Here is a 27,572-nt window from a genome sequence, read left to right as displayed (position 1 = left end):
AGGTTTATTTATTACTTAATTTATTTTAAAGCATTTTCTCCCCCTTTAGAGCGTCCAATTGCCCAATTGCATCATGCTTCCTCTCCGCCTATGCCGATCCCTGCTCTGACCGAGGAGATCGAAGCTAACCCACGCCCCCTATGACACATGGGCAGCAAGCCATATGCATCTTATCACCCACACATTGACAAGTGTTGTGCCACCTAGCGTTGTGTACGGAGAGACACACCCTAAGAGCACTCTTTCTTCATCTCTATGTAGGCGCCGATAATCAGCCAGCAGAGGTCGTAATTGCACCAGTCTGACAGACAGAGACCCATATCTGGCTTAGTCCCACCCATCTGAACAACAGGCCAATCGCTGTTCATGTGACCGCTCAGCCTCAGCCGGCAAGGCAGAGCTGAGATTCAATACCATGTATTCGAGAGCCCAGCTCTGGTTGCAGCGTGTGTTTTTATCGCTGCGCCACCGGAGCTACTCGTTTGCAGGTTTATTGTATAATAATTTAAATGTCAGTTCCAATTGGCTTACAGCTTAAAGAGTTATATCATCATTAAGCTGAAATGTCAGATTCCCACGTTTCTAGAAATTGGATTAAAATTCAAGTAATTGGAAAATGTCTTGTGTGCCGTTATGACTAATCAGACCCAAAAGAACAACTAATATAATAAAAGATAGGCTAACTATGTAATAGGTTGTTTTTTAGATCAAGGGTTCTTTGTGGGAGGTTTTCAGTGAAGCCAAAGATTTTCTGATTTGCAACAACGTCAATGTAATTGTATATTGTATGAGATTTATTTTTCCATTATGTCTCATCTTCATTAACTGCTTTATACTTGTCGGGGTCGGAGTCACTCTAGTTCCACCGGGAAAAACTGGGCGCAAGGCAGGAATACCCTTGACAGGATAACAATCCATCTCCCCTTGCGTAGACTCCTGGCTGGCTGATACCACCACTGAGATTTAAACCCAGATCTCAAAGGTCTGTGCCACCTCAGCACCCCAAAGAAATGTGAAATTCAACCCTCAAAAGACATATTTATAGGACGTGCAGCATGTCAGCCTTACATTCTTCTTTTATGCTACATCCTGCAAGCCATACGAATCACATGAAAATAGCACCATTATGCTCATCATTAATGCAGATGCAAAGCATGCATAAGGTGCAGCTCTAAACTAATAATCCTACTCTGCAAACGTACTTGTTTATTATACATTCACTTTACTCTCACACACACACACACTCAGACACTTGTGTAAATGTACAGAGGCTTGTGGTTTAGGTCTCCTCATCGTCACTGTGGTGCTGGACCTTCTCCTCGTTCAGGCCACTCTCATCAATGTTCTCCAGCGAGTCGGCTCTCTGCACGGTGAGCTCAGCCGCGCTGATACACGGAAGCGTGTTCTGCTCCGGGTACATCCAGGGTTTCAGGTTAGGGTTGTGTTTCTGCTTCCAGTCTGGATATTTCAGACATGCCTTGTAGATCTTTCTCATCGCCTGCACAACACCAGAGATGCAAGTTACTCAAACCCATGGTGAACAAAGTCTTCAACAAGTGCATAATACCAAATAAATCATAAATCATTATAAATAAATCATTTTCAATTCATTTCAGTTTTAAACAACTTTTTATACTGGTCAGGGCCACAGAGGTCTGGAGATTTGAACCCGGATCTCAGTAGTGGTGGGATAGTGTAACAGACTGCATGGTTTACCCAAGCTCCTATTATATATAAATAAACAAGTGGAACTCAAGTGACCTGTACACAGCCCTAACCTCATACCAACTGAACACCTCTGGAATTAATTGTAATGTTGTGAGCCACTCCAAAATCTTGGATGAAGAGTTTATAATTATTTCCCATGGTTTTAAAATAGGATGACTAGGTGTCCACAAACATTTGGCTATACGGTATAGTGCTTTTTTAGAACTGAGTTAAAAATGTCATGTGATTCGCCACACTACAAACACAAAAGGCACCACATGACATGAGTGAAATTTGCTTCTATGAACAACACACAAAAATGCAATTACTTGAACTTTTTAGTTTACAGTGCTTAATGGATTTTACCGTTGACTTGGCTCTGGGTCAAAGATCCAGATCTGGCCATATGCTGACCATGCTGTAACTTCTAAATGTAGTGCATGAGCAGCAGCATGTTTTTGAATTGACATGCAGATACGTCTTCTTGTCCAGATCTTTGATTTATAGTACAGTGGTACCTTGTAACTCGACGTCTCCTAAACTCGAAATAGTTGAAACTCGACACCCTTCGTGGAGAAATCTGTACCCTTAAACTCAACATTTTCCTTAAATTCGATGTGTTCAGCCTTAAAAAAAATATTTACTTAATTTAAAATTAACAATGAACAGCCGCTTTTTTCAGTGCTCGGCATCAAAGTGCAAATATGAGCCAAATCTGCATTACAGCTGGGGGTTCTGAGAAAGTTTAAAATGCTTATCGCTAAAAATAAAGCTTAACGTGGATTAATGTACTAAAAGAATGACACAGGAACACTAAACTTAATTATTACTGCTCATAAGTTCTCTCCACTAATGAAATTCCTCGCTTGTTGTTTTAGTACAATAAGTCTATTTAAAACACTGAAATACAATTGAAAAACAGTTAAAAATTAATACAAAAATACAATAAAACCTGCACTTTATCTTTATTTCTTTATTGTTTCAAACGGTGAAAAAAGCGCAAAAGCTATTTTACTCATGTGAATGCGCCTTTACTGTACAGAATACGGTATTAAGAAGCATAAAGAAACAAAGAAGTAAATGTAAAGTGCAGGTTTTATTGTATTTTTATTTTTAAACTGTTTTTAATTGTATTTCAGTGTTTTGTTTATATTATATTTGTATTTATATTACATTTTCAGTGTATAAGTGTCCAAAACAACCCCATTATTTTACATTTGCCTAAAATACAGTGGTGTTCAAAAAAATACCAGTGATTTTAAAAAAGTGAATAAAGCACAAATTCGTTATAATAACTTTTATTTCCATAAATACAAATGCACTGAAAATACTACACTTTCAATTCTAAATCAAAACATTAACAAAATGTAGCCAGTTTGTGTTAATCCTTTACAGAAAGTTAAGAAAAATGAATATTAGGCTGTTCAAAACAATAGCAGTGCCAGCTTTTTTCTTTAAAAACTTTAAAAAAAAATGTATCTATAACATGAAAAAATGTTTGAAGTTTCACTTTACTTTAAATTACTGAACTAATATTTAGTGGCATAACAATTGTTTCTGAGATCTGTGTTGCATGGAGTCGACCAACTTCTGGCACCTCTGAACAGGTATCCAGTCCAGGATGATTAGACTACATTCCACAGTTCTTCTGCAATTTTGGGTTTTGCCTCAAAAAAACACGTTTCAGATATCAGCCCACCAGTTTTCTATGGGATTGAAGTCAGGGGACTGGGCTGGCCACTTCATTACCTCAATCTTGTTGGTCTGTAAGCAAGATGTTTGGGGTCATTGTCATGTTGAAACACCCATTTTAAGGACATTTCTTCTTCGACATAGACAACATGATCTCCTCAAGTATTCTGATATATTTAAACTGATCCATGATCCCTCGTATGTGATAAATAGGCGTAACACCATGGTATGAGAAACATCCCCATATCATCATTTTGTACCACCGTGCTTTACTACCTTCACAGTGAACTTTGGCTTGAATTCAGTGCTCGGGGGTCGTCTGGCATACTGTCTACGGCCACTAGACCCAAAAAGAACAATTTTGCTTTCACCAGTCCACAAAATGTTGAGCCATTTCTCTTTGGACCAGTCAATGTGTTCCTTGGCAAATGTTAACCCATTCAGGACACGTCTTTATCTTAACAACGGGACTTTGAAAAGGAGTTCTTGCTGGTAAATTGGCTTCACTTAATCATCTTCTGTACTCACTGGTAACTTCAGATGTTCCTTGATCTTTCTGGAGGTGATCACTGGCTGAGTATTTGCCATTCTGGCTATTCTTCGATCCATTCGAACAGTAGTTCCACGCTTCCTTCTGCGTCTTTCAGGTTTTGGTTTTCACTTCAAGGCATTTGAGATCATTTTAGCTGAGCAGCCCATAATTTGCTGCACTTCTCTGTATGTTTTTTCCCTCTACAATCAACTTTTTAATCAAAGTACGCTGTTCATCAGAACAATGTCTGGAACAACCCATTTTACCCAGTATTTCAAAAGGAAATGCGCTATGACCAACCTGTGCAACATTTGCAACCCTCCTACATTAAATAAGGGCCAAATTTGACACCCGTTCTTCTGCAGAATTAATGACTTCACCAACTGAACTCCTCACTGCTATTACTTTGAACAACCCCCTTTCAATCAATGCTTCGATTACTCAGAATGAGCGGCATGCATGTCCTAAATGTTGAGTTTGTTTTGTTTTCATTACTCTACTACACTTTCAAGTAAATTTTTTGCTATGTAGAAATATATTTTCTACTAAAAACAGTGATTTATCAGGTTAATGGTGTTGGACTGCTATTTTTTTGAACACCACTGTATATGCAGTTCCACGGGACCACGAAACGCATTAACAGGTTTCCCATACATCCTTATGGGAAAAAATACCTTGAAACTCAACGTCTTTTAAACTCAACGCCACTCCCAGAACGAATTAACGTAGAGTTTCAAGGTACCACTGTATTTTAATTCTCTTGTTTACAGAGCCTGGGTAAGCAGGGCCCCGCAATGGATTGGCGCCCTGTCGAATTTTGAACCATTACTCTCAACTGTACCCCGAGGTGGTTCTGATGGAAACCTGTTTACCCACCCGAGGTTAAGGAATAAAGTCGAGACTGCCGTGTTAACAATGCTGCTCCTGCCAGATATGACGGGAACCTGGCGTGTTTGGACCAAGAATTTCAAGAACTCACTACAGACTTTATCACAGACTGGACTGAATAATAACTAATAACTAATTTTTGCTAGTTATAACTTTTAGTTCATTTTAATTTGTGTGTGTATGATATTGTGTAAATCCTATTTATTCAAATTATTCTCCAGGCGACCCAAGAAGGATGGGTCCCTGCTGAGTCTGGTTCCTCTCAAGGCTTCTTCCTGTAATTATAACGGAGTTTTTCCTTGCCACTGTTGCCCTCGGCTTGCTCAACAGGGGTTTTGGTCTGTTGGTCCTGGATTCTGTAAAGTTGCTTTGAGACAATGTCTATTGTAAAAAGCGCTATATACTGTAGATAAAGTGGACTTGACTACTCTCATCATCTGGATCACAGTTGCTTTCTGTTACCACTAGATGACAGCAAAGAACCACTGAGATGTTGGTGAAAAACAATATGTTCTAAGATACCCAAATTGTTTTGGTCCGTTAGAACGGAATGCGTTGTCTGTAAAATAGAAATGTTATTAACAAAGAGGGAAAATATTTTACCTTTGGTCCAACAAACTGAGAGACTCTGTTTACTACCCATTTGGGTAAAGAACCTACAAAAAAAATCACAAAACGTCCTCGTTAAACAGATTAAATGTGTTTCCCGGGATTAGGGTTGCCAACTTTCAGAACTGGAAATAAGGAACACCCTGGGCTGGCGGGATGCCAGGTGTTTACCTGAGCGGGGGGTGGGGGGGTGGGGGACGGTTAAACAAAATAACGGGTCTTACACCATCATAGGAACATTATCAAAATGTTTAATTTAGGCTGTTTAACTTATATTATTTTCATTCTTTATAATAATAAATCAGAACCATATTTTAGGTTAAACAACATGCATAAAGAACATCATGTAACATTTTTTCCTCAATAGTGAAAACAACATTTTTACATATTCCATCTTCACACCGACATGCAGCCCCGGTTCTGGACTGCGTTGCTTAGGGGGGCAGTAAGAAAATTGGGCGAGGGTTGGGGCAATGCCCACCCCAGTGCCCTCATAGCGCCGACCCTGCTTGTGTTACTTTAGTTTCACCCTAAGCCGGATTCGACCCTAGGGCAGAAGAACGTGTGTGATGCGCTCTGCCCACTGCGCTACTCAAACGGCGGAGTATTTATAGTGGTGGTAAATTCGGTTAATTTTATGCACTCGGGTTAATCTGAGTCACTCAGTAATGTGATCCGGTTCACTTGGGTCACTTGAGTCAGTTGAGTCACTTATACTGACGTTCTGATTGCGACTGATTTACTGCATTAAAATGCATCCAAATATCACTTGTCTTCCATGCACTTATCTTCTGTAAATAAATCCTTCTCTCTTAATTCTCTTGGCCCCTCACACTTCTCTTATCGGTGACAAGTTGACACTTTTTTTAAGTGAAATCTTGATCATGGGGGGGGGGGATATGCGTCATTACTAATCTATACCACTACTGCTGATAATAATAATAATAATAATAATAATAATAATAATAATAATAATAGCATGTGCATAAAATCAGCCACATAACGAACACCAGTGTGTTTAATCGCTGTTTATTGGAATATTTAACGTATTACTTAGATTCATAGACTGGAGTGAAGTCGGTTCAGCCAAATCATCTGAGTCAGAGGTGTTTCCGGTGAGTCGGCTCACTCGCCTTGTATACTGAGCAGCAGCAGCTAGTCAGAGGACTCATAGGATCCGTGTTCATTGAGATTTCGGACTCGTGATTCCTGATTCAGTACAAAGATTCGAATCATTAACCCGGGTGATTCAGGAACCGCCCAGCTCTAGTATTGAGCAGTTTAATCTGTCCCGTATCAGTTCAATACGGAACGCGACATTTAGTTTCCAAATACGGAACGATTCCGTATTTTACGGGACGGTTGGCAACCCTACCCGGGATAAATAGGATTCAGCTAACATAGCTAAACTTGTACGACGACGTTATAGGGTCACCGTCATATTATTTCGAGGATACAGATGTAATATTTCGAGTATAAAGTAATATTTCGAGTATAAAGTTATATTTCGAGTATTAACTTATTAACTTCTATATTTAGGGGGCTGCTAGTTTTGAAAAGCACTGACGGTATAACGTCCCTCATTTTAACACAAGAGGCTGCTAACTACCTTTTTAACAGCCTTTGGCTTTAATATCACGACTTTATTCTCGATATATTTTGACTTAATTTTTTGTAATATTAAGACTTTATTCTCAAAATTAAAATATTACGACTTTATTCTCGATATAAAAGTGACGCAGAATATTGACGCTATATGTTAAGTCATGTTGTCTTTGTTGGCCCTGAAAAAGCTCAGCCTATAGCTAAATATACAACTAAAGCAGTCTAGCAAACATGTCATTTTATTAAAGTTATGGCATCTTTTTAATATTTAAAGCTTTAGTTTCTTAAGAGTAGCTAGAGCTTAATGTTAAATCAACCCAAATCTGCAAAGCTTGGGAACTATTTTGCCAAAAAAAAAAAAAACACTTTAAAACTGTATTTTGTAATTTAATTTACAAACCTAATTTCCAAAGAAAGTTGGGACATGGTGTAACAAGCAGTAAAAAAGAAGAATATGTATTATCTTGAATCTTTATTTAACTTATAAAAGATTCACAATGGTTTTACTGATAAACTACATTGTATTTTGTAAACAGAAACACTTTTAGAATTTGATGCCTGCAACACACTCAAAAAAAAGTTAAGACAGAGGCAAAATTACAGTGAAATGTTTATAAAATATTATGTTATTGCGTTCCACAGTAAGCAGGTGAATTGGTAACAGGTGAGGGAATCATGATTGGGTATAAAAGGATAGACCAAAGGATCAGTCTTTCCAAGCAATGATGGGTTGTGGCTCATCACTTTGTGCCAAACTTCAGGAAAGAATTGCTGATCAGTTCAAAAAGAACATTTCTCAATGCAAGATTGCAAATAATTTAATAGTTTTTGAAGTCTGTTGCTGGCATTAAATTCTAAATGCGTTTCTATTTACAAATCACAATAAAATTGATCCGTAAAGCACTGGAATCATTTCTTTCTATTTTTAACAGTTAAATATAGATTTAAGAGAATTAACAAATCACATATTCTTTATTTTATTGCATTTTACAATATGTCCCAACTTCTGGAAATATGTAATGTACAGTGTCATGTACAGGTTTTGTGTCATGTGCATGCATGTTTTCAAGTGCAAACTGTACCTTTAGTAACTGTCTTTGTTTAGTTTGCAAGGGGAGAGGGGGTAATCAGGTACAGAAACATTGCCCTGCAATAACACCTTCTTCTCACAACTAAGGTATTTAATGCATAAATCCTTTATGATAACAAGAATCCTATCTGTGAACGCTCGAGTCTAGTGTGCTAGCATGCCATTGCAGTGCCCAGATGAAAGAAAAATTTGAATCTGTTCTGTATTTTTATAACAAATACATTTTTATTGGAAATTTTACAAGAAAAAAAAAAAAAAAAGAAATAAAAATAGGCTCACCTCGTGGATCTACTTGTGTTAGGTAGTAAAGAGTGCTGCAGTTTGCTCCATTTGATTGAATCAAGTATCCAGTAAGTAAAGACACAGCTCTAACATAGTCTTTCTTTGGTGGGTATTGCTGGAAAAAAAATGGACAACACATTTCTCCTATGAAAAAATCCATTATCAAAGCAGTAAGCAGGTAAGTCATTTTAAAAAAATCACAACACAATTCTTACCAAGGACAAAAACCAAAAAGGAAAATGACATGACAGGTGTAATTATTCATTACAACGTGGGAATCAGATCACCCATCCATTTACTCTATAGCTCAAACTTTCCCACTGACCTGTGCTACTCCTATTTCAGCCTGTTTTACGTCTAGACAGCTGTTTCAACATGCCAGCGTACACAATACACACTACTGCATTTCTGTCTCATAAAAAAGAAGACCAGACTTCACGGACATACCGGGTGTTTGACGGAGTAGTTGATGATCAAGTAGTCTTTGCCCAGAGGAAGCCAGGAGCGCATTGTGACAAAGTCCCGGTTCTTTAGTGGACTTGGGCATTTCCCTTTAAACACAAAGTACATCATTTTATGTTATGCAATGTTATACACATTGTATTTTACTTTTAGAAAATGCCTGTAAAAATAAATAACATCAAAAGTACATAAAAAATCAAGTTATTAAATAAAATGCAGCATCCTCGAAACAACTTATAAATTATTTATTTATCTTTCGGCTGCTCCCGTATTTAGGGGTCGCCACACCGGATGCCCTTCCTGACGCAATCCTCCTATTTTATCTGGGCTTGGGACCAGCACTGAGAAAGCGCCGACATCTGCATCTGCCAATGGCTAGGTTGACCCCAGACGTGGCCAATCATGTCTTTGTAGATACCCGACCGGCTAGTAGCACACATTTTACCACTGCACCTCAACACACACACAGACATAGCCACATCATGAACTTGGTTTAGAACTGGTGGCTGCAACTGCCATGAACTAATTTACATTGTTTTCCCACTCATCAAATCATTCAGTAATCACCTTGTGCTCTGTGCAATGGGGGCACCGTCATCCCAGAAGAGAGCACTCAGGATAAAAATGTTTTATAATATCGATCAGATGATTAGCCAGAATAACTCTGTGTGGATCTGCAATGACTATTCTCTTAAAACAGGACTAATCATGCCAGCAAAATACCATCGGAGCCTAACATCCTCCACCAATTAGGCAGTCTGGTCTGTACTGTTCTCTTGGTGTACACTACACATGTACATATGACTGTGGCACTGGTGCTTAGTCTTATCCACATAGGATGGGTGTAGCTGAAGGTTTTCATACCAACCAGACAAGAGCTCCACCTCAGATCACAACAGATCTGCCATTTAAAGCCAACTGCTTGAAGAAATTGGATCAGATGTTGCATGTTCGTTTTCTATAAAAACCTGTAGCAAAATCTGACCTTTATGCATAAGGCCAAGATTCAGTAGCCTATGGGTTGGTGTACTGAACTCACTTTGATCTTTTATCATTTGCTTTTTATGAGCCTAAATAAAAGGTAAACTCGACCTGCAGAGAATTAATCATGATGGAACACCGAGCCTCATTTAGTGTTGGGAAGTGAAGTTAAAAGGAACTGTCAACAGATGTACACTGATCAGCCATAACATTAAAACCACTTCCTTGTTTCTACACTCACTGTGCATTTTATCAGCTCCACTTACCATATAGAAGCACTTTGTAGTTCTACAATTACTGACTGTAATCCATCTGTTTCTCTACATACCTTTTTAGCCTGCTTTCACCCTGTTCTTCAATGCTCAGGACCCCCACAGGACCACCACAGAGCAGGTATTGGTTAGGTGGTGGATCACTCTCAGAACTGCAGTGACACTGACATGGTGGTGGTGTGTTAGTGTGTGTTGTGCTGGTATGAGTAGATCAGACACAGTAGCGCTGCTGGAGTTTTTAAATACCATGTCCACTCACTGTCCACTCTATTAGACACTCCTACCTAGTTGGTCCACCTTGTAGATGTAAAGTCAGAGACGATCGCTCATCTATTGCTGCTGTTTGAGTCGGTCATCTTCTAGACCTTCATCAGTGGTCACAGGACGCTGCCCACAGGGCGCCGTTGGCTGGATATATATTTTGGTTGGTGGACTATTCTCAGTCCAGCAGTGACAGTGAGGTGTTTAAAAACTCCATCAGCGCTCTTGTGTCTTATCCACTTATACCAGCACAACACAGATTTACACACCACCACTATGTCAGTGTCACTGCAGTGCTGAGGATGATCCACCACCCAAATAATACCTGCTCTGTTGTGGTCCTGTGGGGGTCCCGACCACTGAAGAGCAGTATATACACGTGATTGTGTCATATATGTTTAGTTCCTTTTATTATTTCTTGATTCTATTTCTCCATTTATATTTTTGTTACTGCCAGGAGGTTTAGGATTGCTCTTGTGTTTTCTTGGGTGAGGCTTTCTGTAACAGTTCCAGGTATGTGTATTTGTCTCTTTTCGTCTCTTTTATTTGGGGCATTCCAGGATATGCTTTATTGTGATCTGCGTTTGGCATCTCTTTGCGTTATTAAAAGATTAAGAACCAACCACGTTCTGTGAGACATTTACAAAGAAAACCAGGTAAAGCCTGAAGGGTTCTGCAAAGCAAAACCTTTCCCATCAAATGTCATATGGATACAAAGTTCAGCCACACAGTTTGCAATGGGCAATTACAGAGACAAGAAATGGTTTGCAGGCTTGCAATCAAGCAAACACTGCAGAACTACAAGGCATCAGCCAGGAACAAATGAGGGCCCTGTCTGAACAAATAGCTTTTATTTTAAATTGGCCTTTTGTAATTACTGAAACACTGGGAACACAAGAGGATGTTTATTAGCCTTTGTAAGGTATACACCTCAGGCAGTGTCGATCAGTCAAAGCACAAGAGAATTATAGAGCACTTTCTTATATAACTTCAGACATTAACTTTTCATTTATGGTACCTTTACAGCCAAATTACACAATTATTTGCTGCTGCAAGTTCCACTGTTTGCTCCAAATTCATGATTTATATATATATTCCTCTCCATCAATGCCAGGATAACCATGTTAAACAAGTTCTCAAAGTTTTTGTGAGGCACTTATTATTAGGAGGCAAGTATTATGTAATATGTCGCTCATACCTATACTTACATGTTCATGGTGTAATAAGTAGTGCAATATGTAATTTATTACAATAAGTGCAATACGTAATATATTTTGCATATTTCTAATGTATAGATTATTTTTTTATATTTTTTAGAGTAAACAACTACACACTATGTGTGCAATATTTTAACTTAGTTGTATTTCTTTCTGTTTTTCCTGTCTTCCTACTGCTGTAACAAGTTAATTTCCCTAAGGGGATCAATAAAGTCTTATCTTATCTTAAGTAAAAACCAAAAAAATCCAGTAGTGACTTACAGGAATAGTATCCCACATCTGCATTGACAGTCAGTCTCCCGATATCATACGTGTCGATCATGTTGGTGTCCCATTTCTTTCGGTAGCTCGTGTCGTGCAACACATCGTACAGGGTTTCTGCTCGAACGTCCTTACACACAATTCTCATCTACAAGTAAAACATGAAGACAAAGACATTTTAAAAAGACATGTAAATAAAAACACAAAAATTAATCAAGCTTAGGTGCCCAGGTGGCGCAGCGGGATATTTCCACTAGCACTGAGATTCGGAACACACCATCTAGCGGGCACAATTGGCAGTGCCTGCAGCATACACTGAGTTGGCCACTGAGTCTGCTGAGTGAGAAAAGGTCAGACTAAGTGGGTGGGGTCTTCAAAACGCTGTGTAAGGACCCTGGTTAGCCGACCGAGGCACCTACGCAGAAGAGGATTCAGCAAAGCACGGGCAAAAAAGAAGGGGTTGAGGACTGCACATGTCGGAAGAGAAATGGAGCAGGCAAATATACCCTCCTCGAATGCAGTCGGGATCCCCAGCAGTGGAAGACTAATTGGCTATGCTAAAATCAGGAGAAAAAGGGAGAAAAATGCATAAATAAATAGAAAAAAAATTAATCAAGTTTAAAGAATAAATGCTGCACACAAAAATATGTTCTAGTACAAATTGGACCTGGTTTTATCTTTCTTAGTCATGGTGAAAGGAGATGCTTCCAAAAGTGATCTGGTTCAAAATTATTAAACAACCCAAACTAAGAAACCTACAGTTCCATAGCAAACACTGTATCCATCATTGTCTGTAGATGTGGTTTCATACACCTTAAAAGAAAACCATAAGAACAGACCCTGGGCAGGTGTGTAATGCACGATTTCACAACATGCTTGCAGCAAAGAAATGAAAAAAGAAAGAAAGCCAGCAGCCACTCAATAGAAGTTGCAAGATGACCTGAAAGTAGCAAAAACAACAGTTACACCCATAACATTACCTTATGGAGAAAGAATGGCTGTGGTAAACAGAAATACTAACACGTCATGGAAGAATACATGAATAAAGAAATGTACCAGGACATATTTAATGAGAATTCAGTCAATAACTGTACACTATACAGCCGAAAGTATGTAGACACCAAACCATAAGCTTTTTTCTCTATTTTGGATTTCACTCATATCTCAATCTAATCCTTGCAAATTTCTCTATTTCAATTCTCTTGCCACTTGTACCACCCCCACACTGGTCAAGGAGAGCTGAGACAATGTAATATGTAATCTTTGTCCTTTTACTGTTGTATTTAGGGCATTAGCCAGTCTTATGTTTTATAGTAATGGGTGTCTTTGCATAGTGTGGGGGTCTTCAACTTTCAACCCTGTCCAGAGTGTTACTGTGTGCCTTGCTCCCATTGAAAAGCTGGGATAGGCTTCAGCACCACCCCCAATCTTTCCAGTCTAAACGCACCGCTCTTATTCCTCGACTCAGTTTCTGTAGGTCTGTCAGTCATGTAAGACCTGAGTGCACAGAGTGAAATGTGATCAGATATTTTATGAGCCTGGAAGGCAAGGAACCGTGTAACCCAATCGATTCTACCCCTACCATCAAGTTAATAATTCATTCAACACCCCCTCTCAAACTTCAGCGTGAACGGGCCCTCCTCATTTCCACCGGCTTCCACAACAAGCTCTATTTGCTCACTATGAATGAAATTACGTCAAAGCCTTCAACACCTCAATTATTCATTGTAAGAAGGCTTCAGTGCACAAGAAAGTCCGATGAATTATTAATAGGGATCTATTATTTCTCATTTCTAAGCTGTATTGTCATTTTAAATAAATACACCACTGGAGCACAGGACCATTAAAAGGGTCATCATCTCTGTCTGCACCCTTACAGCTGACCGGTACCATCATCAAACAGATCAGCCAGCATGTATTTAAAAAAAGTCTGACTCGGACAAATTAACAGGAGGTACTCAGGTTTCCTAATTTGAGCTTGTTGCTAGCACGGTTTTCCACTCTTAATTTTTCAGCGTGTCCTATGGGTACAGCTGGTAAATGAGCCTTTCATCTCTGATTGTGTGGCACATTAAACTAGATTATTCAGCCATGACCTGCCCTTGTGTACATAAAGAAAATACTCCTGTTAATATTTCAAAAGCACATTTAGCTGCATTTTTTGGAGGAAAGTGCTGACGGAATTGTAAGAAGCAAAGATGGTTTTAAGGCAACTGTTGTTAAAATAAACATTAATAAAAGTGTTTCTGACAACCCCATTATCTCACCTGACAATGGCATTAACGTTTAATCATTATATTGAAACACAGAAAGCAAAGCCTTTTATCAAATATACAGTAGACCCTTGACTTACAAATTTAATTGGTTCTTAAGTCAAAATGTTCGTTAGTTAAACCTATTTTTACCATAAGAAATAATGTAAATAGAATTAATTCGTGCCAGACCTCTCAAACCACCCCCTTACCTAACATTTATAATATCTTAAATGGTCTTTTTTGTTATAAATACAACTATATTTTCCCTTAAATCTTAAATTATAGATTAGATAATAAACAATAATGAACAACAATACACAGTAGTACTGTACTGTACATAAAACACATCACATTTCAGTACAGTACGTGTGCTGTACCATACACCATAATAAATTCCTTTCTTTTTCATAAAATGTATCTATTAGAAACAACAATAACTCTCATATTTCTCTATTATTTCCTTCTTTATTTCAATAGTGTTGTATTTTGTAGGTGTAATTGCACGAAAGAAAGAATACTTTACTGAGCCGAATTCCTTCTTCTCTCTCACTCACTGTCCCCTCTGTCTGATACACAGTGACAGCTACTGGCAGGAGTATTTATACAACAACAAATAGTGATTTTTTTTTTCATTTTATCAGCACTACGCTTCCTCTGCGCCTTCTTTGGGGACATTTTGATATTGAATTTTACAAAATATAAAGAAAACACCGGAAAAACACTGTCCGCTGTCCGTGTTTTGCACATTTCGGTTCATATTCCGAAATTTGTTTGTACGTTAAGTTGAAAAAGATCGTTCGTAACCCAAAATGTTCGCATGGTAAACCGTTCATAACTCAAGGGTCTACTGTAATCCTCTTTCCCAACTTTCTTAACAATTATTAAGATTAATTTATTTGGGAATCTAACATCAACTTTAATAAAACCTTTCCAGCAATGTCAATTAGAGTAAAAGAAAAATATTAGGAAAAAAGTTATTCTAATCTGTCTGCCTAGAAAGGCCACTAGTGAAAGACATTAACGTCAGATAGAAACATAAAACTTATAACACAATGAATAAATCTTTTTGGAAGTGGCTGGTCTTTCCAAAGAACCCAGAAGCACGATACCCTACAGCACCCTGATCGTTTTCCATTGAAATCCTACTCTGACTTTTAAAACCCATGAAAGTACGAGGAGTTCGCTGAAGATGAGGTTTGATGCATTCTCCACTAGACACTTAGAGCAAATACACCATGTTACCTGCAAGCAATAGTACTAGCAACAACAGGGCGATTTTCGGTTTGCCCTGCTGTGGTGAGTGATAATGTTCTGTAGCCCTGTTTAGGTTTTGTTTTCATGTCATTGCTTGAATAAAATCTGTTTTGGTGTAAACATGGAGCTTGTATTGTTTTACCTTACTGGTGATCCGGTGACTTATCACTGGTCTGCATTGTTTCTTGCTCCTCACTTTGATACGCTTGGTTCCTGGTGAAGTACGGTGCCCAAATTTGGCACGGCTATATAGGTACAGTATGAATCACTTGGCAATCGAAACAATGACTAAATGTGGGATCACAAATTTAAAAATGTACCATACTGTAGAGTACCATGCAGTGGAAAATGGGCATAAGGTACCTCATAAATTGCATGATTTCAAAGTTTAATTAACATTTGCGACATTTAGCAGACACTTTAATCCCAAGCGACTTATAATTGTGACTGAATTAAATTTTGGGCTCAGGGGCCCAACAGTGGCAATTTGGTGGAGGTGGGGCTTAAACCGGCAATCTTCTGACTGCCATACTATCACAACCCAGAGTTTACAATTTCATCATTAAAACTGAACTAGGTAAATTTGGTGAAGATAAAGCTAACCCCAAGTTTTTTGGAAGGTTAAAACTAAGTAAGCCTTGGTCTTATACATATAGAGGAAAGTCACCACAGCATTCCACAATAAGAGACCTACATAAAAAAAAAAAAAACATACTGGTTGCTTGGTTTAGGTGTAAAAGTGTGGCGGTGCTTTGCTGCTGTAGGAGCTGGGTGGCTTGCCATAGTTGACAGAACCACAAATTCTGCTCTTTACCAGGAAATCCTAAAGGAGGATGTCAAGCCAAAATGAACTCGAATTTATTTGTAAAGCACAACTGACATTTTGTCTCAAAGCAACTTTACAAATTCCAGGACCAAAAACCCTTGTTGAACAAGTTAAGGGCAACAGTGGCAAAGAAAAAAATCACTAAATATTACAAGGAAGAAACCTTGATAGAAACCAGACTCAACAGGGACCCATCCTCTTCAAGTGGCCTAGAGGATGTCCAGTCAACAGTCCATGATCTAAGGTTCAAGTGCAGTTGTGTTAAGCAACAGGACAACAATCTAACACAGTACATAAGACCAGGACGATTTCTAAGTGTCTTATAGTAAACAAAATTAAGGCTTTATAAGCAGTCGTAGCCTTGTGGTTAAGGTACTGGACTAGTAATCAAAAGGTTGCTGGTTCAAGCCCCACCACTGCCAGGTTGCTGCTCTTGGGCTCTTGAGCAAGGCTTTTAACCCTCAATTGATCAGACTGTATACTGTTACAGTACTGTAAGTCGATTTGGATGAAGCCGTCTGCTTAATGCCGAAAATGTAGATGTAAAGAAGGCTTAGTTAAGTCATGACTAATACCCTGTTAAGATGTTGTGGTAGAACCTTAAACAGGCTTGAAAGTCCTTTGAGCCGTTGAGTTGGCCAGAAGTACCCCTAAAGGTCACATTAAAATGACTTATGCCTATAGATACGCAGTTTTATTACACCATAATGCTGAACCTATGCAACTGCTTGGGCTTCAGTTCAAGTTCTCACGTTAGTTTTGCAAACTGAGTGTGCAAAATATTTCATATCTGTCAGCATATTGCATACTCATGCTGTTTCATTTAACATATGGGTGGTTGGGTTCACAGTGACATAAAATACTCACTGGGCAGCACTTACTGAAATTTGTTAAATCGGAATGTATTATTTAAAAAACTGATCCATAAATTTGTAAAAAATCATGTGTTGTTCTAAATGTAAAAGGCTGTAAGCAAACATATAAGGTGCCGTGGTAAAATATGTTACATGCCAAGTTTAGATTGGCTCTGAAAGACTGATGGAAGGAAGAGGGGGTCTGTGCACCTTTAGTGTCAGTCCTAGGCCTGGATAAAAATAAGAAGGGTTACTTTAGGAAGGGCAACCTGTGTAAGAAATGTGCAAAATCAGGTATGTGAACCAGAATGATCCACTTTGGCAACCCCTTAATACATGAAGCAGTCAAAAGAGGACTAATAAGTACAGAGGACTATAATAAGTACAGATCACATAATTAAACTTCTTCCATCCATCTCTGATGCAAGTCTGATACCAGTTATGACCGATTCCCTACTCCAAGTGGTTTGATGTATACCAACCCTGAATGTATCCTCTAGTTTACTGCACTGTGTTGGTGTATGGTGTGTGAAGATGACTAAAGTGCTCAGTAAGCTGGTTCACTTAGAGTAGCAGAGTGCTGCAGAGTGGGTGCAGGGCATCTATACTGCATTACAGCTTGTTCTGCCTCTTCGGTTATTTAATAATATGACGTCTCATTCAGCTGCAGCACCCACACGGGTTTTTGTGCATGAATTCACCTCAGTTTGCCAAGTATGCACTGAAGTAAGCCTTTTCAGACCTGCAAACACGAGCAGTTTTACTGAAAATCGTACTAGCAAACCTCCCGGGTGCTGATGCAATTTCTTGCACCAGAGATGTAGCACTAACATGTTAATATACTCAGAGAAACCCATTTAATCAAAACCAACAAAATTTGGTAGGTCGCAGAACATAGGCAGCATCTCTTTTTCTCTCACCAGTGAAGCAGAGAAACTATTCTATTCAGTATATATTTACTTTTCCTTTCATTTCATAATTATTAACCAGAAACACTGGGCGAAGGCAAGAACACACAGGACAGGACACCAATCCATTGCAGAGTTCCTCAAAATACCTTTGTATTTCTGTGAATCCATAATGTCAGTCAGACAGTCTTGGTCGCCACTTCCTGCAGCAGAAAAAAATCCCCCACATCATCACTGACCCACCTTCATGCTTGACCATGGGGATAGTATTCTTCTGGTCATAAGCCTCGCCTATCACGTGCTCGACCGCTAATCTATATGGCCGCACAGTTCCAGTTTGGATTCATCACTCCATAGAATTGAGTCCCTGTCCTAGTACTAATCCTAGTCAAACACTTTAGTGCTTCTTAGTCAAGAGTGGCATGGGTCATGGAGTCCGGTCATCAGGTCCTTGGTTGTTAGGTGATCTTCTTATGGTTGCCATTGACACATTTGTCACAGTCTTTATCAGGTCATCCTGTCCTTTGTTGTTTTTCTTCATTGTCCTGGTGAGGTTGCTATGGATTCCCCCCACAGCCAGGCAGGTTTGATGCTTTGCCATTAAGTTTGGAACTTAATACTCCCAGTGGTGTCTCTAGGACCATTCAAGGTCTTCTTTTACCGATGACCCTTTTCAAGCAATAAAATTATCACCTGTTAGCTTTTGGTTGCCACACATCCTAAACACTCTCTGGGTTGGTGTTGATATAACACATCACATCTGAAGCAAATGACATCATTTGTAGAGTTCCCAATGCTTTAATCATGCTGTACCCCAACTACAGACTAGCAATAGGTTTAAAATCAGCAATATTATGTAAAATTTGAATAATTCTGGCATGGCAGTATAAATAAAATATACTAGTCTCCCTTTTTCCATTTGCTGTATCAAAAAGACTTAATTTAAGCAAAATCTAGCACTGCAGAAGTATAGAATTAGAAATCCTTATTCTCTTTTAAGGTTGAATATTTCCGAAGTGTACAGTATACAGTACACTATATAGCCAAAAGTATTTGGACACCTGACTCTGAGCTTGTTATACATCAAATTTTAAAAACAAATGGTATTAAAATAGATATGACCTCTGTGTGATCTTTAGAACTATAATAACAGACACAATTTCAAAAAGGATTTTCATGTTAAAGGCTTTTTTCACGTTAAAGCATGTCTGTGGGAATTTGTGCCCATTCAGTTAAAAAAGCATTAGTATGGTTGGACACTATTGTTCAGTGGGGCTGAGGTCAGGGCTCTGTGCAGGCCAGTGGAGTTTCTTTAAACCAAACATTTCTTCATTTCTTTACAGACCTTGCTTTGTGCACAGGGGCAATCATTCTTGGACAAGAAAGGACCTTCCCTAAAAAGTTGCATACAATTTCCTTTATATACTTGATTTCTTACACCTCTTTGCAATAAGTGTGTCTTAAACTAGTCTCGCTCGACTTAATCCTCCACCCATGACTCAAGGAAGACAAGCATCAAGGCTCTTCTCTGTACTGGCACCCAAGTGGTGAAGCGAACTTTCTCTGTCTGTCCGAACATCTGAGTCTATTGCTGTCTTCAAAAGACGATTAAAAACCCACCTATTTACTAAGCACTTCAGCTGACTTGTACTTACTTACAAACACTCTTATTCATTTCCTGCAAAAAAAATACTTTGGTTCTATCAGGGTTTCAGCAGATTTGTGTTCTTGAACTGTTGTCTACTTATACTAGAGTAATGTAATGTTTACTATGGAAGCACTTCTGTAAGTCGCTCTGGATAAGTGAGTCTGCTAAATGCCGAAAATGTAAATGTAAATGTTAAACACACGAATTTAATGATTAGACAATTACTTGCACAGATAGTGTGTGTATATGTATAGGTATATACACCCTCTTATATTTTGTCATGTGGCTGTGTTCAGAATGAACCAATCACATTCAGACTTATGTTAAATAGTAGTTAGTACATCTGCCATCAATTAAAGTCACTCTGATTAACCTCATATAAAGTTCAGCTCTTCTAGTAGGATTACCCTGACAAGACCATCATCAACAAGTGAATACAGTATGGCACAACGACATTACACAGAACTAGACATCACTTCAAAACACGTTCTAGGAGGCTCCCAAAAAGTCTACAGCAACATTAAAGGAGCTGCAAGAATAACTGTCAAGTATTGGTTGTGTATTACATGAGACAACAATCTTACATATTATTCGTATGTCTGGGGTGTGAGGTACCCCATCCAAACCCGGCTACATTTTGCGAAAAACCGACATCAGGTCTGCCAAAAGCATGTGGTAAAATGTGGACACATGGTATGAGGTTGAACTTTTCGGCCATAACTCCAAACCGTCTGTCACAAAACACTCATCGCACATCATCGAAGGAACACCATACCCACAGTAAATCATGGTGGTGGAAGTGTTATGCTTTGGGGCCGTTTTTCCTCGACTGGAACTGGGGCTTTAGTTAAAGTGGGGGGAATTATGAACAGTTCCAAACATCAGTAAATTTTGTCCGAAAACATACCTCCACATCAACAAAAGAAGAAGCAAGTTTTGGAATGGTCCAACCAGAGCCAAGAACTGAGTCCGATTGAAGACCTAGACCTGGAGAGAGCCGTGCACAGGAGATTGGATACACCACTTGACTAAGCCATTCCTAGAGTGAAACATGGTGGTGGAAGCATCATGCTATGGAGTGCTTCTCAGCGGCAGGGACAGGGATAATTGCCGCCAAATACAGGAACATCCTTGAAGAAAACCTCCTCCTGTGTTCATGCTAACAGAGTGAGAGTTTACATTTCAACTGCCAAAAACAACACCGGAAAGGCTTTAGTCACTTTTAGACACTAGTCTATGACTGTACTCAAGCAGTCCAGCCAACAGCTAGACTTAAACTGCATCAAATAACTGTGTAGGAGGACCTGAATATGGTTGTTCAAACACTCTTACCCTCCAATCTGACAGAGGTTAAAAAGTTTAAGGTTGAGATGAAGAATGAGATTAATTGTCTAATTAAGAGATTACAAAATCAGTTGATTTGTATTTTTTACATTACAGGTGCTTTCCGTTTTCCTCTGTGGCTCATGTCAGTGCCCCATCCAGACAGTAGGCATCACTGTTGCAGCAGCAGGTAGGTGACTCCCAATCTCTGCTCCCTCCCTCCCTCAGACATAGCCAACTGTGGCTGCAGAGCACACAATCAGGACAGTCACACTGCTGAGACTCAAACCCGGGTCTCCGCAGAGATGGGTTAGCTCATTCCACTGCTGCACCACTGACTGCCAGCTGACTGAAGGCAGTAGTAGCTGCTATGGATTGGTACCCTTTGGTACCCTAGATGAAAAGGGTCACCTGTACGGTGGTGCAGCTGGTACAGTGGGTCCTGCAAAGCAACATAGATCCTGGGGACCTGGGTTTGGTCTATGCTTCCAGTCACTGTCTACATTTACATTTGCAGCATTTAGTGATACAGTTTGAGCAGTTGAAGGCCTTGCTCAGGTGCCCAACAGTGGCAGCTTGGTGGTGGTGGGGTTTGAACCGGCAACCATGTTCTCCCATATACTTAGCTTTCTTCCCACCTCCTAAACACTGCCTGTCTACTGTCATTTGCCTATTTGCATAACTAAGTGTGCAAATATTTAAGTTGCCCTGAGGGTGATTCCTGCCCAGTGTTGCCACACCCCTGACCAGGATGAAGCAGTAAACAAAGGATATGGATGCATAGAGCAGTGAAGCATGGAGTACCATATATATATATACAGTGTATCACAAAAGTGAGTACACCACTCACATTTCTGCAGATATTTAAGTATATCTTTTCATGGGACAACACTGACAAAATGACACTTTGACACAATGAAAAGTAGTCTGTGTGCAGCTTATATAACAGTGTAAATTTATTCTTCCCTCAAAATAACTCAATATACAGCCATTAATGTCTAAACCACCGGCAACAAAAGTGAGTACACCCCTTAGTGAAAGTTCCTGAAGTGTCAATATTTTGTGTGGCCACCATTATTTCCCAGAACTGCCTTAACTCTCCTGGGCATGGAGTTTACCAGAGCTTCACAGGTTGCCACTGGAATGCTTTTCCACTCCTCCATGACGACATCACGGAGCTGGCGGATATTCGAGACTTTGCGCTCCTCCACCTTCCGCTTGAGGATGCCCCAAAGATGTTCTATTGGGTTTAGGTCTGGAGACATGCTTGGCCAGTCCATCACCTTTACCCTCAGCCTCTTCAATAAAGCAGTGGTCGTCTTAGAGGTGTGTTTGGGGTCATTATCATGCTGGAACACTGCCCTGCGACCTAGTTTCCGGAGGGAGGGGATCATGCTCTGCTTCAGTATTTCACAGTACATATTGGAGTTCATGTGTCCCTCAATGAAATGTAACTCCCCAACACCTGCTGCACCCATGCAGCCCCAGACCATGGCATTCCCACCACCACGCTTGACTGTAGGCATGACACACTTATCTTTGTACTCCTCACCTGATTGCCGCCACACATGCTTGAGACCATCCGAACCAAACAAATTAATCTTGGTCTCATCAGACCATAGGACATGGTTCCAGTAATCCATGTCCTTTGTTGACATGTCTTCAGCAAACTGTTTGCGGGCTTTCTTGTGTAGAGACTTCAGAAGAGGCTTCCTTCTGGGGTGACAGCCATGCAGACCAATTTGATGTAGTGTGCGGCGTATGGTCTGAGCACTGACAGGCTGACCCCCCACCTTTTCAATCTCTGCAGCAATGCTGACAGCACTCCTGCGCCTATCTTTCAAAGACAGCAGTTGGATGTGACGCTGAGCACGTGCGCTCAGCTTCTTTGGACGACCAACTGAGTCTGTTCTGAGTGCACCCTGCTCTTTTAAAACGCTGGATGATCTTGGCCACTGTGCTGCAGCTCAGTTTCAGGGTGTTGGCAATCTTCTTGTAGCCTTGGCCATCTTCATGTAGCGCAACAATTCGTCTTTTAAGATCCTCAGAGAGTTCTTTGCCATGAGGTGCCATGTTGGAACTTTCAGTGACCAGTATGAGAGAGTGTGAGAGCTGTACTACTAAATTGAACACACCTGCTCCCTATGCACACCTGAGACCTAGTAACACTAACAAGTCACATGACATTTTGGAGGGAAAATGACAAGCAGTGCTCAATTTGGACATTTAGGGGTGTAGTCTCTTAGGGGTGTACTCACTTTTGTTGCCGGTGGTTTAGACATTAATGGCTGTATATTGAGTTATTTTGAGGGAAGAATAAATTTACACTGTTATATAAGCTGCACACAGACTACTTTTCATTGTGTCAAAGTGTCATTTTGTCAGTGTTGTCCCATGAAAAGATATACTTAAATATCTGCAGAAATGTGAGGGGTGTACTCACTTTTGTGATACACTGTATATAGTTTTAATCTCTCTCTCTCTCTCTCTCTCTCTCTCTCATATATATATATATATATATAGTTTTAATCTCTCTCTCTCTATATATATATATATATGTATATCTATATATGTATAGAAGATGTTCTGTATGGAAGATGTTCTGTCAATTGTTTAATTTTGTAGAAAAAAAATAAATCACAGACATGCCACAAAACTATCATTTTTCAAAATGTCAACCTTCTGGCATTAAGAAACAATAAAAAAAAAGAAACAAATATAATAGTTGTGGTCAGTCACAATTGCTTTTTTTAGATCAAGTAGAGGAAAAAAATATGGAATCACTCAAATCTGAGGAAAAAATTATGGAATCACTCTGTAATTTGCAGTTTAAAAACAAAACATCTGCAGCAGATTAGATTTGCTAATTATTCTTCAGTTTAAAAAGAGTGCTCACACCTCGGAGAGCTGTTGCACAAAGCAGATTGTCATGAATCATGGTTCCAACACAAGATATGTCAGTTGAAACAAATGAGAGGATTATAAAACTCCTTCAAGAAGATAAATCATTGTGGAATGTCGCAAAAGATGTTGGTTGTTCCCAGTAAGCTGTGTTTAAAATCTGGACCAAGTACAAACAAAATGGGAAGGTTGTAAAAGGGAAGCATACTGGTAGACCAAGTAAGACATCAAAGCATCAAGATAGAAAACTTAAAGCAATATGTCTTGAAAACAGAAAATGCACAACAAAACAAATGAGAAACAAGTGGCCGGAAAGTGGAGTCAATGTCTGTGACTGAACTGTAAGAAATCACCTAAAAGAAATGGGATTTACATACAGAAAAGCCAAACAAAAGCCATCATTAACACCTAAAAAGAAAAGAACAAGGTTAAAGTAGGCTAAAGAAAAGCAATCGTGGACTGTGGGTGACTGGATAAAAGTGATCTTCAGTGATGAATCGCGAATCTGCATTGGGCAAGGTGATGATGCTGGAACTTTTGTTTGGTGTCTGTCCAATGAAATTTATGAAGATAACTGCCTAAAGAAAACATGTTAATTTCCACAGTTGTTGATGAGATGGTCTTCAATAAATGCCAAAGTCCACATTGAAATTTTGGACGCTTTTCTTATTCCATCAGTTGAAAGGATGTTTGGTGATGATGACTTCATTTTTCAAGATGATAATGCATCTTGCCATAGGGCAAAGGACGTGAAAACTTTCCTTCAAGAAAACAGATAATGTCAATGGCATGGCCTGCAAATAGTCCGGATCTCAATCCATTTGAAAATCTCTGGTGGAAATTGAAGAAAATGGTCAATGACAAGGTTCCAACCTGCAAAGCTGATCTGGCAACAGCAAGAGACAGTTGAAGGCAGATTGATGAAGAATACTGTTTGTCATTAGTTAACTCCATGCCTCATAGAGTTTAAACCATTATAAAAGCCAGAGGTGGTGCAACAAAGTAATAATGGTGGAGTGTTTTCTAATGATTCCATAATTTTTTCCTCAGATTTGAGTGATTCCATATTTTTTTCCTCTACTTGATCTAAAAAAAAGCAATTGTGACTGACCACAACTATTATATTTGTTTCTTTTTTTATTGTTTCTTAATGCCAGAGGGTTGACAGTTTGAGAAATGATAGTTTTGTGGCATGTCTGTGATTTCTTTTTTTTCTACAAAATTAAACAATTGAAAGAACATCTTCCAAGAGTGGTGATTCCATAATTTTTGCCAGGGGTTGTATATAGATATATATATACTGTATATAGTTTTATTCTCTCTCTCTCTCTCTCTCTCTCTCTCTCTCTCTCTCTCTCTCTCTCTCTCTCTCTCTCTCTCTCTCTCTCTCTCTCTCTCTCTCTCTCTCTCTCTCTCTCTATATATATATATATATATATATATATATATATATATATATATATATATATATATATATATATATATATATATATATATATATATATATATATACATATATATAGTTTTAGTCTCTCTCTCTCTCTCTCTCTCTCTCTCTCTCTCTCTCTCTCTCTCTCTCTCTCTATATATATATATATATATATATATATATATATATATATATATATATATATATATACAGTGTATCACAAAAGTGAGTACACCCCTCACATTTCTGCAGATATTTAAGTATATCTTTTCATGGGACAACACTGACAAAATGACACTTTGACACAATGAAAAGTAGTCTGTGTGCAGCTTATATAACAGTGTAAATTTATTCTTCCCTCAAAATAACTCAATATACAGCCATTAATGTCTAAACCACCGGCAACAAAAGTGAGTACACCCCTTAGTGAAAGTTCCTGAAGTGTCAATATTTTGTGTGGCCACCATTATTTCCCAGAACTGCCTTAACTCTCCTGGGCATGGAGTTTACCAGAGCTTCACAGGTTGCCACTGGAATGCTTTTCCACTCCTCCATGACGACATCACGGAGCTGGCGGATATTCGAGACTTTGCGCTCCTCCACCTTCCGCTTGAGGATGCCCCAAAGATGTTCTATTGGGTTTAGGTCTGGAGACATGCTTGGCCAGTCCATCACCTTTACCCTCAGCCTCTTCAATAAAGCAGTGGTCGTCTTAGAGGTGTGTTTGGGGTCATTATCATGCTGGAACACTGCCCTGCGAACCAGTTTCCGGAGGGAGGGGATCATGCTCTGCTTCAGTATTTCACAGTACATATTGGAGTTCATGTGTCCCTCAATGAAATGTAACTCCCCAACACCTGCTGCACTCATGCAGCCCCAGACCATGGCATTCCCACCACCATGCTTGACTGTAGGCATGACACACTTATCTTTGTACTTCTCACCTGATTGCCACCACACATGCTTGAGACCATCTGAACCAAACAAATTAATCTTGGTCTCATCAGACCATAGGACATGGTTCCAGTAATCCATGTCCTTTGTTGACATGTCTTCAGCAACTGTTTGCGGGCTTTCTTGTGTAAAGACTTCAGAAGAGGCTTCCTTCTGGGGTGACAGCCATGCAGACCAATTTGATGTAGTGTGCGGCGTATGGTCTGAGCACTGACAGGCTGACCCCCCACCTTTTCAATCTCTGCAGCAATGCTGACAGCACTCCTGCGCCTATCTTTCAAAGACAGCAGTTGGATGTGACGCTGAGCACGTGCACTCAGCTTCTTTGGACGACCAACGCGAGGTCTGTTCTGAGTGGACCCTGCTCTTTTAAAACGCTGGATGATCTTGGCCACTGTGCTGCAGCTCAGTTTCAGGGTGTTGGCAATCTTCTTGTAGCCTTGGCCATCTTCATGTAGCGCAACAATTCGTCTTTTAAGATCCTCAGAGAGTTATTTGCCATGAGGTGCCATGTTGGAACTTTCAGTGACCAGTATGAGAGAGTGTGAGAGCTGTACTACTAAATTGAACACACCTGCTCCCTATGCATACCTGAGACCTAGTAACACTAACAAATCACATGACATTTTGGAGGGAAAATGACAAGCAGTGCTCAATTTGGACATTTAGGGGTGTAGTCTCTTAGGGGTGTACTCACTTTTGTTGCCGGTGGTTTAGACATTAATGGCTGTATTTTGAGTTATTTTGAGGGAAGAATAAATGTACACTGTTATATAAGCTGCACACAGACTACTTTTCATTGTGTCAAATTTTCATTTTGTCAGTGTTGTCCCATGAAAAGATATACTTAAATATCTGCAGAAATGTGAGGGCTGTACTCACTTTTGTGATACACTGTATATATATATATATATATATATATATAGAGAGAGAGAGAGAGAGAGAGAGAGAGAGAGATTTAAAAAAAAAAAAAAAATATATATATATATATATATATATATATATAGTTTTATGCTCTCTCGTCTCTCTCTCTCTCCCTCCCTATATATATATATATATATATATATATATGTATATATAGAGAGAGAGATGGTTGGTTGAGTTCATGTCGTGGAGGGGCCCCCCTGCCATGGGCCCCAGTGCACCTGCCCCCCCTGCAGTTACGCCACTGGTTAATACTGTCTGCAATGAAATCTCAGGTGAGGTATACTTGCCTTAAGTTTCTGGACAGTTCTGGTGTCCTGGTCTCGGCACCACACGGTCACTCCTCCTTTATTATAGCGGCTTATCCAGCCCACGTCGTTCTCACACTGCTCCTTAAAAGAAGCGAAATCCGAATCGTCCGGGATTTGGACCGGCAT

General features: G+C 39.4%; 1 protein-coding gene across 1 annotated transcript; it reads right to left on the bottom strand.

Annotated features, from left to right (window-relative positions):
* Positions 1-1,221: 1,221 nt before the first annotated feature.
* stard15 (StAR-related lipid transfer (START) domain containing 15) lies at positions 1,222-27,572 on the bottom strand. Its single transcript, XM_062999972.1, has 6 exons — positions 27,426-27,572; positions 11,860-12,007; positions 8,853-8,956; positions 8,403-8,520; positions 5,423-5,475; positions 1,222-1,498 (listed from the first exon to the last, which is right to left on the bottom strand). Exons 1-6 carry the CDS (start codon positions 27,570-27,572, stop codon positions 1,280-1,282), a joined length of 789 nt encoding a protein of 262 aa, XP_062856042.1. The 3' UTR covers positions 1,222-1,279.

This window comes from Trichomycterus rosablanca, chromosome 8 (assembly GCF_030014385.1).
Source record: "Trichomycterus rosablanca isolate fTriRos1 chromosome 8, fTriRos1.hap1, whole genome shotgun sequence".
NCBI lineage: Eukaryota > Metazoa > Chordata > Actinopteri > Siluriformes > Trichomycteridae > Trichomycterus > Trichomycterus rosablanca.
This window is presented reverse-complemented; position numbering and strand designations above follow the sequence as displayed.